The sequence below is a fragment of the Equus przewalskii genome, chromosome 10 (genome assembly GCF_037783145.1).
Source record: "Equus przewalskii isolate Varuska chromosome 10, EquPr2, whole genome shotgun sequence".
Classification (NCBI taxonomy): domain Eukaryota; kingdom Metazoa; phylum Chordata; class Mammalia; order Perissodactyla; family Equidae; genus Equus; species Equus przewalskii.
Genome location: NC_091840.1, coordinates 41,131,467 through 41,144,191, shown reverse-complemented (window position 1 = coordinate 41,144,191; position 12,725 = coordinate 41,131,467). Strand labels below are relative to the sequence as shown.

The 12,725-nt window shown below is 34.2% G+C and overlaps 1 protein-coding gene across 23 annotated transcripts in view; it reads left to right on the top strand.

Annotated features, from left to right (window-relative positions):
- The window catches only part of NF1 (neurofibromin 1), a 240,137-nt gene that overhangs the window by 57,891 nt on the left and 169,521 nt on the right, over positions 1-12,725 (top strand). For all 23 annotated transcript variants that reach the window (XM_070562627.1, XM_070562622.1, XM_070562626.1 and 20 more), the window contains 3 exons: positions 1,085-1,168; positions 4,439-4,629; positions 11,483-11,589. In XM_070562627.1, coding sequence (XP_070418728.1) covers positions 1,085-1,168; positions 4,439-4,629; positions 11,483-11,589 — 382 coding nt within the window. The remainder of the gene's footprint in view (positions 1-1,084; positions 1,169-4,438; positions 4,630-11,482; positions 11,590-12,725) is intronic.

Here is a 12,725-nt window from a genome sequence, read left to right as displayed (position 1 = left end):
CTCTCTACCTTTGAACATGTCATTCCTCCTGTCTCTCTCAGGTGATTCCTTCCTCTCTGTCAATTCCTATCTAAAATCTCCTTCATACTCAGTTCAAAACAACTGACCTGGATAATTCTTGATTAACTCCAAACTGCTTTGCCTGTCTTTACACTTATAACCACAATTTGTATTGTTTATATTGAGCTATGAAGTTGACTTCTGGTTGTAGATTGTGAAAATTGGTCCCATTTTTATAGTCATGCAATCTTTGGTGTGTTTTCTTCTTAAAAAATTGGTTACACAATATTCAGGCTTACAAAATTAATAAACTGGAGGTGTGGGCAATCATTTGCCTTACAAAGAAATTTTATGGAAAAAAATTAAGATTTTCTGAAAAAAGCAGGATCTTTTATAAATATGTAAAGTGATTTACAGAGATACATTTGAGGTTTTTTGGAGTTCTTCTGTTGCACAGTGTGTGAGGCACAGTGGTAGAATTTTGCTATATAAAGTGGCCGTGTTCCTAGTTAGACTGAAAATACTTAATGTATGGATCTTCTTTTCAAAGCAAAAACAGTATTTTGACAACAGAGATGTTGACATTCATTTAGTGCTTATTGAGTAAAATGAATTGTGGAAACCTTAGTCTCTTGTTGGTAAATAGTGTATTATTCAATTTAAGGATGGTGTATGCTTAAAACTCACTGTAATTGGTGTTATAGTATTTAGTTGTAAGAATTTAGACTTTGATTATGTTGTGGCATTGAAGTGTGGTTAAATGCTCAAGATTCTGGTAAACATCTATATGTGTATCTAAATCCTACATATTTTTAAAGTAATAAATCAAAGTTTCTTCTTTTACTATTGTAAGGCTAATGGCAGACTGTAATAAATGCCAGCATTTTTGTTTGCCTGAGAATACATTTTGTGGAAGCCTTAGGATAAAATCAGAAACAATAGGTTTAAATATAGTATAATCTCGGAGATAAAATGGAAGACTGTTGATATTCTTGATCCTTAGTTCTTCATTTTTCAGATGTGTGCTGATTTGTAGTGGAGAGTAATTGCCAACTTTCAGTGTTCTGAATATCTTTTCTTTTAGAGAATATTTGGAGAAGCTGCTGAAAAAAATTTATATCTCTCTCAGTTGATAATATTGGATACACTGGAAAAATGTCTTGCTGGGGTAAGTAAATCTATACCTAAGTAGGCAGGTTTTGTGAAATAAATTGTGAGAATGATCTGATGTACCAAAGTTTTGGTGTGAACAAGGAGAATGGTCATATGGAGTTTTTGCCTAAGATGTATCAATATGAATTTTGTTAACAGAGCTGACCCACTAGCATAGACAAGTTTTCAAGAGAAAATTATTTTCTCATCTTTTGTAAATTAAATAGATGTTAAGTTTACTTATAAAGTGTTAAGTTTGAGCCACATACCTCTCAGGTTTTTTAGAAAAGATTTTATGATAAAGGTCACTGTTTGATTTAATTAATTTCTGTACATATTGTTAGGCCTGTGGCATTGCTTAGCTGTGAAAGAAGGTGATATGGAAGACCGAGAGTAATCTTGTTTCCCGTTGTCTGAATCTGATTTTAATATTTTACTTTTCAAATCTATATAAAAGAGAACTTAAAAAAATTAAAACTATAATTATTACTGCTAGATCCTACCTTAAGAACATTTACATGTAAACACAAACATATAAAATGGATATGTGGAGGAGTAAAGTACAAAACAGTTCTTTCTCAGATTTCCTCTAAATAGTTATTTCAGTCTCTATCAACCAAGACTTAATTAGAATATTTTCAACAATGTTTCTCTTGTATAAAGCTAAGTGTTTTTCTATACCTCAACAGACTTAATTCTTCCTGGAAGAATGGTAGGAGTTTATGTAAATATATAAATTTAATACCTCCATTTTAAAGATCTATCTATTCAATATGTATTGGAATTAACTTATGTCTTATATTCTCTCTTGCTTTGGCAAGTCTTTTCTTTCATTCAGAATTGCTTCTCTCTTCCACGTATGTTATAGTTATTCTCTATAATAAATATAGAAGGGCGGGACTTAGATATGTGAGGACTGATTGTGTGGTTAAGAAGAAAGGGAATGGTCAGAAGCATTTGGGGAAGGGATGGAGTAGGGAGTTGGGAAAAATAATTACATTCTCATAACTCTATCCTTAGGGAAGAAAAGTATTTAAGACTATGGGCCACGAAACCTAAGTGTAATGTTTTAAACTCTTTTATTGACCCTTGACCATATTCCAAAATTGTGAGACAGTGTTTATGTTTTCTACTTAAATTGAGGGTGAGCTATTTCTGTTTTAGCTTGGTGCTTTTTATTAGTTTGTGATATGCTGTTGTTCATTTGTAAAATGGAGTGAAAGAGCAAAAGAACTATTAAAAATGATGATGAAATTGTGAAGTGGACAATTTTTAAACTCCTCCTGAGTCAGCTTTTTGTAGTGGTCTTGTTACTTTGATTGTAAGTACCAGTATCAGCCACTGCCATGTTTGAATGGGGGTGAAGTGGTTTATTGCCTCGTTTAGTTCTAGGCTTTTCTCTACTAACATTGGTAATTGAGAGCTTATGGTAAATGTATTTTGGAGAATGATCGCTGATATTATTGGCCCCTGTTTAATTTGATACTCTTTGGAGATTGCCTAATTGAAACTCTAATAAGTGGGCACGGTATAACTTGTGTAATGCATAAAATATGTATTATCTTACCCTGTTGTATTGAAAATGTGGTTTTTCACCAAATTTACAGTTTAAAAAATGCTACTATTCGTATTATTGACAACTTGTGTTTTCTTGGATTGCCTTCACTGATTTTATGGTTGTCTCTTGATTTTCATTTTTAGATCAAAATAAGTTGAGGCAGTTAAAGAAGAACTGAGTCTCCAAGTACAGGTTGATCATATAAGTAGTTGAAATAGCTAAATGCAAGTGAACAAATACCAGTATTGTATTATGAGTAAAACTTTGTAGGATTTGAGGAATCTTAAGTATTTTTGTTCCTGTGTATATGACCATTATTCAAAAGATTGAACACTTTTACAATTTTTATTGGCTTATTAATTGGAATTGGTTTCAATATCTGTATTGTTTGGTTAGGCTGTAAATAAGAAATAGGCATTATAACTTGAATTTGGAGGTTTCTGTGATGTCTCTTTATTTACTGTCCATATATTTCAGTGTATTTGCATCTAAAAGCACTTGGATTGCAATTACAGAATTGAACATAGCACACAGTTATAAAAAACTTTGTTCATTTTTATTGTGCCTGGTATTATCAAAATTATCATTCATATATGGATACTAAAGCCATTAGGTGAAAATGCTGAGGTAGAACAGTACATCTGCAGGATAGCTTATCCATTGGTGGTTTTGTTAATTGTAGAGATTTACTGTACAAACAAGAGATCTCAGAGTTAACACCAAAGTTATCAAATTTGGTTTCATTAACAATGGGCCCACTGGTGCTAGGTACTCCTAATGTCATGTAATATGAACTACTGAATTACCTAAAGTGTTTAATCTGAATCTAATCACATCGTTAGGTTTAGATTCCAGCTTACAGAAAATATAGTAACTAGAAGAACAAGTTAAGTTATACCACTAAGAAATAATCAAATTAACAATATGGAACATTTTGTAAGGCAACTGGCCTATTTTCTTAAAAAAGTCAATATTATGGAAAATAAAAATGATGTATATGGAGTGCAGGGGGTGGATAGTTTTAGAATAAGGAGACTGAAGGAACGTAATAATCATGCTGCAATCATCAGATTGGATATTAGCTGATACAAGAGAATTGTTTATTTTTCCTTGGCGTGATGATTGTATTGAAGTTATATTGGAGAATGTCCTTATTTTTTAAGAGCTGCTGAAGAAGGTAGGAGTGAAGTCTTGTAGTGTTTGTGGCTTACTCTGAAATGGTTCAACCAAAACAAAATTATTTGTAATAAGTAATGTCTGTCTGTTTTGGTCAGTCTCCCAAAGGCACGGGTGTGTTTGCCTACCCAGGAATTTATTTGGATGTAGAGGCAGATGACACTGTGAACTCACTAATGAACATGAGTAAAGTTTATCTGGAACTGACAGTCGACTGGGATTCCCAGGAGGGGAGGGGCTTCCAGGGATTTGCTGAACAGGGTAACAAGCAGGAGGGGTAGGGGTGGTGAGGAAGAATGGATGGAGGTGGGGTGGGGGGACTGGACTTTTATTGTGATTAAGAAGTGAAAGGTGAAACCATCCTCTTTGTTAGACTTGCTATAGATAGATACAGCAAACATGATGAAATATGATAATTGTTGCTTCTAGGTGATGAGTATATGGGTGTTTGTTATTCTATTTCGACTCTTATGTACGTTTGAAAATTTTCGTAATAGGGCATACATGTAAATTTAAGAAAGTTTTAGAATTATGTGATTATTTCTATTTTAGCAACCGAAGGACACAATGAGATTAGATGAAACAATGCTGGTCAAACAGTTGCTGCCAGAAATCTGCCATTTTCTTCACGCCTGTCGTGAAGGAAACCAACATGCAGCTGAACTTCGGAATTCTGCCTCTGGGGTTTTATTTTCTCTCAGTTGCAACAACTTCAATGCAGTCTTTAGTCGCATTTCTACCAGGTTAGTGTGTAAATCTACATAGGACTGTTGTAAGTAATATAAATTTAGAAGTCTTTTTTTGTCTACATAAAAATAAAAAGTTGACAGAAATCAGTTTTACCTGGGCTTCTGTAGAAATTTTATGTATTGATTTCTTTGGAATTTTTATGTAATATTGTGATATTGGTGTGTACAATTAAATATGAATACTGTTATAAACTTGAAAATCTAAATTTTAGGGAAAAATATCACCCATGCCTAGTCTTTTTTTTTTTAACATGAGGTATGAATTTGTCTTCTTAACATATTATTCCTTTAAATGAAATTAGCCAATCAGATAGAATAATTGATGAGAAGTCAGAGTTCTAATGATCTCACAGCTCTACTGCTTATCACAAGATCCTAAATTTAAAAAAAAACCCCAGCAATATAGAAGCACAAGGAAGTGAGTAGTTGCACGGTAGAATTCTCCAGAAAGTGTACTGTGTTTTAAGTGTATGAACTGTAAAATCTCCCATTTGTTAAGCATTTATAGCATATGCTGTGCTATTTTATTCCTACAATATCTCTGAAATGTAGGTGATACTACCCCTATTTTACAGGTAAGCAAACTAATACCCAAAGAAGTTATCAAGGTTATATGCCAAATAATGGAGCACCCAAAATTTGTCAGACTAGTTTCAGAGTCTGTTAGTTTCATTATGCCAGGCTGCTTCCCTTTTCTTCTATTTTAGCCCTATCTCGATGATTCTTTTTATAATATATACTTCTCTGCTTTAAAATTGTATCATAAATAATTTAAACTTTTATTGATTGAAAATCGTCATGTGATCCTCAGTTGTGATATGCTACAGATGGAGAAATTGGTAAGGGTGGTGCTCTGGGGAATAGAATTATAACTGATGGTAGCAAGTAACTCTGCAACTTGCTTTCATGCAAATGATTTGCCTTCCTCATGTAAGAAAAGTCAAATGAGTCTTTAATTATGACTGAGTAGGAAGTATAAATCACTGAGTGATTCAGTGAATCAAAGACTGATACAGAGTAAAGAAAAACAATCCTCTTTGCTTATTGATACCTGCATCTTTTGACTGACTTGTCTTGTGTGAACAGTGGACTTCCGTTAGATTTGTTCATTCTATTTTCCAACAGGCGTGAATGAGAACATACATCATAATTAGAGAATTTGTGCTATGGTGTTTTGGGGCAATTGGCTAACTCAGAATCCTGGAGTCTTTCTAATAAAAAATGGCATTTCTATAATCATGATGCTTGGCAACAATATTCTTCAACCTCTCATCAGAATTCCTGATGCAAAGAAAATTAAAATTTTATTTAATGGTATAATATGATTGATAATGTTGGGTAGTGTTTATACAATAAAAAAGTGTCTTCATGAAACCTTTTGAGTGATAACATTTCGTCTTCTGAGTAATAATACACTGGTTGAAGCAGCAAGGTAACAAACACCTAAGGAAAAGGAGCCATGAAAATTAAAAAAGCGAAAACAAAACAAAACCCTTTCTTTGTTTAGATGACTGCCAGACCCAGCCTTACTATTTGAAATAATCTTATATTGAAGGTAGAAAATGATCAAAAGAATAAAATGATTTTTAGTCTGTCCAAGCATGAGTTGCTTTGGATAACAGAAACTTAGCAAATGTGCCACCTTTGAAAACTCTAGAAATTTTCTAAGTCACCAAAGGCTTTATTTTATGGGATTCTTCAGCATTAGCACATGTAAAAATAGACAACTTTTGTGTATTTCCTGAATCTAGTTCACTATTTTCAGAATAGAAGTTAAGTGTGTCTGGAATAAGCCAACGTCTTTAGCTTTCAGGGGACAGACTGCTCAGAAATGGGATCTGTGAAATAGGTGTTTCAGACAACTGCATTTGCTGTTTCATTTAGTTTGTGCCAGAAATAGGAGCTGATCTCTCACCTAAAGACCATATGGTTTAATTTAGATGGATAGGACATTGCTGTCGTGGCGTTCGGGGTAAAATATACAAGCGACTAGAACGGCAGTTTTTTCTGAGGGTTGATTTTATCTCTCATATATAATAGATGAGTCAATATCATGAAAATTTGTTGTGCTTGACCATTCTACCCGTCTATAAATGTTTCTCTTTTAGGATTAACATTAACTCTTGATATTTATGTCCTTTGCTTTTCTTTAAGGGAATATGGGCTACATGATCTTAAGATAACTTTATTATTCTGCTGAAGTATACCATATTCTATGGCTCATATGACTCTTATGGAGAGCATTAGCTGCTTTCTCCACAGAATTACTGTACAACTGCACTAGATCTGATTGTCTTGTAGTGGGGGGCCCTGTGGAATATCTAATTTGACCACCAGAAGTTCTGTTTGATTCTTTTACAAATCTGGGTTGTTTTTTTTTTAGTGGTTTCTTATTCTTTTTCATAGTTTTTAAAATTTCTTCTCATATGTCTCTAATCATTTGAAACATACTTATTTTATATTCTCTTTAAGATTGTTAAATGATCTTATGTTTGTATGTGCCAACTCTCATTCATAGTGAACTGTTCCCTCTCTGTTTTGTAAACTTTGGTTACAAATTCATCTTGAGTGCAGTCTGTATTTTCTTCGGGATTCTCTTGTAGCCTGGGGCTGTGGGAGTATCCTAGTGATGGTTTTGCATTTGCTTTTGCCAATTGCCCAGCTCTGGACCTATTTTTTTGTTAATTTCTCAGCCCTGGATTGTCTGGATAGTATAACTGTGGATCCCAAACCCTTGCAAGTTAACAGTCCTGGGTGACCTTTTCCCCTACCCAAAGCTTAGGCAGAGCAGACAAACTTCTTGTACTAGGAGATTTTTTTTTTCCCCTCCCTCCATCCTGTCTTCCTTCCTTGCCTCCTGTCTCTCTGTCTCCCTCTCTGTATCTCCCTTTTTTTAGGCAGTGCGTTGCTCTTTCTAGTCATGTTTTATGCAAGGCCCCAGCTCTACTCCCTGTATTAGGGTACAAGGCTTTGTATTCAGTGCCCTGTGGATTAGCCCCAAACCCATAGGTTAAGGAGAGAAAAAAACCTTACCACCCTCGCCCTTCCTTTGTTGCAAGGCCAGATCAGGCCTTCAAAACCATCTCTGGTATTCAGTTTCCTCTTCATTTCTCGGCCTGGGCAGGTGGGTGGTGTTTGTTTGACTTTATTTCTATACTTTTAAAATGTTTTTTTGTTGTTCCTCATTTTACCTGTTCCTTCTAGATGTTTTAGTGATAGGTTTCCACTTCATTTCTTTTGCTCCGACCACCCTTTATTTGATTTCTCTGCTTTAGAAATGATATTTAAACCTCACAAAACTCCGCTTCCCTATGGAAATAACTGGACTATAAAAGGAATTAAACTTTTCTCCCATTTTTCACAAACAGCCTCAAAAGTCAGCTTTTCAAAAGTTGATCTCGCTGGTTTATTAAGTTGTGTTTCCTAAGGAGTCATGTTCCATATTTCTAGGCTCTTTGCAGCAGCTGTGGAGTTTTTAGCATGTAAATCAGTCTTGAGGGCCTTCTCGTTCCCAGGTGAACTGCTAAGCTCTTCTCACACTGATGATATAAAGAGCTTTAGTGTAAGTGTTTAGAATAATTTTACTGTTAGCTATACATCTGTAGGCTAAAGTGAGTGAAAGAAGAATTTGAAGGAAGAAATAGGATTCATTTCATTTTTAGCAACTGAAGTTTAGTGTGATGATTAATGTCAGTTTTAAACCACAGTAAAATGGTTACAATTCGAGTGAACGTTACGAATGAGATCATGTAGTATTTGTGCTTTTTCACCATCTCTCTCTCTCTGCTTTTATGAAAATCAGTAATTCCATTCTACTGCTTACATTTTGTGATATCTATTCATTGAAGTAGTGAGTATGCTTCATTAGGAAGCACAATTCAATAGATTAGAATACTTTTGAAAAGTATTTGATAGCAGCTTTTGAAAAGCTGACCTCTGTGTTTGTTAGTGAAAATGGAAAACTTTAACTTCCTTTATTTGGACTTAAGCGATTTCCTTATCAGTTAAAAAATATCTATCTATATTTTTGTTAAATTTTTTTGCCTTCATGATAATGTCATATTTACTATAAGGGAAATTTTGGGTTTAGAAAGATTCTTGTCTTTACAAGCTTAAGTTCTACTGTGAGGTAGGAACATTAATCAAATAATCACGTAAACATGTACACAGACTGTGAAAAGTGCAGTGACGAAAGTCTTGCTCATTTTTTTTATACAAAGTAATGTATCCTGTAAATGTAAATAAAATACCATTCATGTTTCTGAAGTCTAGTCGATGTGAATGACGTTAATAAAATTTATCTTTATTACTTATAATTTGAAATTTGAATTTTAAAAACTTTTTTTATTAAGATTATGATAGTTTACAACCTCGTGAAATTTCAGTTGTACATTATTGTTAGTCATGTTGTGGGTACACCACTTCACCCTTTCTGTCCACTCCCCCTTTTCCCTGGTAACCACTGATCAGTTCTCCTTGTCTATATGCTAACTTCCACCTATGAGTGGAGTCATACAGAGTTCATCTTTCTCTGTCTGGCTTATTTCGCTTAACATAATACCCTCAAGGTCCATCCATGTTGTTGCGAATGGGACGATTTTATCCTTTTTTATGGCTGAGTAGTATTCCATTGTGTATATATACCATATCTTCTTTATCCAATCATCAGTTGCTGGGCACTTAGGTTGGTTCCACATCTTGGCTATTGTAAATAATGCTGTGATGAGCATAGGGGTACATGGGACTCTTGGAATTGCTGATTTCAGGTTCTTAGGATAGATACCCAGTAGTGGGATGGCTGGGTCATAAGGTATTTCTATTTTTAACTTTTTGAGAAATCTCCATACTGTTTTCCATAGTGGCTGCACCAGTTTGCGTTCCCACTAACAGTGTATGAGGGTTCCTTTTTCTCCACAACCTCTCCAACATTTCTCACTCTTGGTTTTGGATATTTTTGCCATTCTAATGGATGTAAGGTGATATCTTAGTGTAGTTTTGATTTGCATTTCCCTGATGATTAGTGATGATGAGCATCTTTTCATGTGTCTTTTGGCCATCCTTATATCTTCTTTGGAGAAATGTCTGTTCATGTCCCCTGCCCATTTTTTGATCAGGTTGTTTGATTTTTTGTTGTTGAGCTGTGTGAGCTCTTTATATATTATGGAGATTAACCCTTTGTCAGATAAGTAACTTTTAAATATTTTTTCCCAATTAGTGGGCTGTCTTTTTGTTTCAATCCTGTTTTCCCTTGACTTGAAGAAGCTCTTTAGTCTGATGAAGTCCCATTTGTTTATTCTTTCTATTGTTTCCCTCATCTGAGGAGTTATGGTGTCCAAAAAGATTCTTTTGAAACTAATGTCAAAGAGTGTATTGCCTGTATTTTCTTCTAGAAGACTTATTGTTTCAGGCCTAATCTTTAGGTCTTTGATCCATTTTGAGTTTATTTTTGTGAATGGTGGAAAAGAATGGTCAATTTTCATCCTTTTACATGTGGCTGTCCAGTTTTCCCAGCACCATTTGTTGAAGAGACTTTCTTTTCTCCATTGTAGGCCCTCAGTTCCTTTGTCAAAGATCAGCTGTCCATAGATGTGTGGTTTTATTTCTGGGCTTTCAGTTCTGTTCCATTGACCTGTGCACCTGTTTTTGTACCAGTACCATGCTGTTTTGATTACTGTAGCTTTGTAGTATGCTTTGAAGTCAGGGATAGTGATGCCTCCAGCTGTGTTCTTTTTTCTCAGGATTGCTTTAGCAATTTGGGGTCTTTTGTTGCCCCATGTGAATTTTAGGATTCTTTGTTCTATTTCTGTAAAGAATGTCATTGGGATTCTGATTGGGATGGCGTTGAATCTGTAAATTGCTTTAGGTAGAATGGACATTTTAACTATGTTTATTCTTCCAATCCATGTACATGGAATGTCTTTCCATCTCTTTATGTCGGCATCCATTTCTTTCAGAAAAGCCTTGTAATTTTCATTGTATAGGTCTTTCACTTCCTTAGTTAAATTCACCCCAAGGTATTTTATTCTTTTTGTTGCAATTGTGAATGGTATTGTGTTCTTGAGTTCTTTTTCTGTTAGTTTGTCATTAGAATATAGAAATGCTACTGATTTATGTAAATTGATTTTATACCCTGCAACTTTGCTGTAGTTGTTGATTACTTCTAAAAGTTTTCCAATGGATTCTTTGGGGTTTTCTATATATAAGATCATCTCGTCTGCAAACAGCGAGAGTTTCACTTCTTCCCCCACTATTTGGATTCCTTTTATTCCTGTTTCTTGCCTGATTGCTCTGGCCAGGACCTCCAGAACTATGTTAAATAAGAGTGGTGATAGCGGGCATCCTTGTCTCGTTCCCATTCTCAGGGGGATGGCACTCAGTTTTTGCCCACTGAGAATGATGTTGGCTGTGGTTTTGTCATATATGGCCTTTATTATGTTGAGGTAGTTCCCTTCTATGCCCATTTTGTTCAGTGTTTTTATCATAAATGGCTGTTGGATCTTGTCAAATGCTTTCTCTGCATCTATTGAGATGATCATGGGGTTTTTATTCCTCAGTTTGTTGATGTGGTGTATCACGTTGATTGATTTGCAGATGTTGAACCATCCCTGCATCCCTGGTATGAATCCCACTTGAGCATGATGTATGATCCTTTTGATGAATTGCTGTATTCGGGTTGCCAAAATTTTGTTGAGAATTTTTGCATCTATGTTCATCAGCGATATTGGCCTGTAGTTCTTTATTCTCTTATTTTTATATGTGTATTTTCTCTTATAAACTCATTGGATTCAGAATTTTGAACTATCCTAAGATTTAAGTTGATAAATTGTCTTTGGTTTTTACTTTTCAGGTTACAGGAATTGACTGTTTGTTCAGAAGATAATGTTGATGTTCATGATATAGAATTGTTACAGTATATCAATGTGGATTGTGCAAAATTAAAACGACTCCTGAAGGGTAAGTTTAAATGTATGATATATCTGAAATTAATCACTGTGGGTGAAAAATTAGTATTTTGAATGTAGTACTTATCCTAATTGTGTTGAGCTAGAACATCAAAGTGGATTTTATAATGCAAATGTCCTTGTGAAACAGACAATACTTATGGTTCAATAATTTTTGAACTTTTGAAAACAATACAGTAGAGAAAATTAGTATCTTAGGTCTTGGCAATGGAAAGTTTTGTTCAACTACAATTTTTGCTTTTAGTAAAGAATATATAAGGGTACCGATATTTAATTTTTCTAGAATTTCATCTCTTAAGCATAGCTATAGGTTATAGAAGTTACTTGTTTAGCTATTATTGTAGTGTGAGAAGCAGGCAATTTAGCAGGATATAAAAGTTTCATTGCAGAATGGAACCAGAAGATTGTGATCTTATGACGAGAGGAAGAATTGAATCAGGAATCTCATTTCTGACATTTCTGTTTTCAGCTCTGTTACTGACTTACTGACTGACTTTACAGCATCACAAAGTCTCTTACCCTTTCAGCACCTAGTTTTGCTTCCTTGTAGAACATGTCAATAGTAGTCCCACATGGAGATATTATAATGCCTAATATTGATTTTAAAGCTTTGGGAAGTGCTTCACATGACTGTATTGATTGAAATAAACTGTCAGAAGGAACTGAGAGATTTTTTGTGGTAAGCGGAGAAATGTTAATATAAATCAACTATCAATGAACATTATTAATAAACTGAGTATCAATACCGACATTCATTTCACAAAAATTGCTTTTTAGTTTTATGTAATATTGGATCCTGGCAAATTCAAATGTGAAGCCTTATAGTATATGATTCACGCTTATTTTTATTTTACTTTGTATATTGATTAAGGAATTGTCAATAGTGTTTTAAATGTCTGACATAAAAGAAGGTTTAGTTATATTAACTTTGAACATCTCAATAGTTCTGCAGTATAATTCTCAAAATACCTTGTTTAGTTTTCTTAACCTTTGCTTTAAACTCAATAACTAATTCACCAGCAATGTAAAAAGGCTATATCTATAAAGATGAATACTATAAGGCTGTGTTCCGTCCATATTACCCTTGTTCAGAATTTATGATTTTTGGTCATTACCCTTATAAAACCA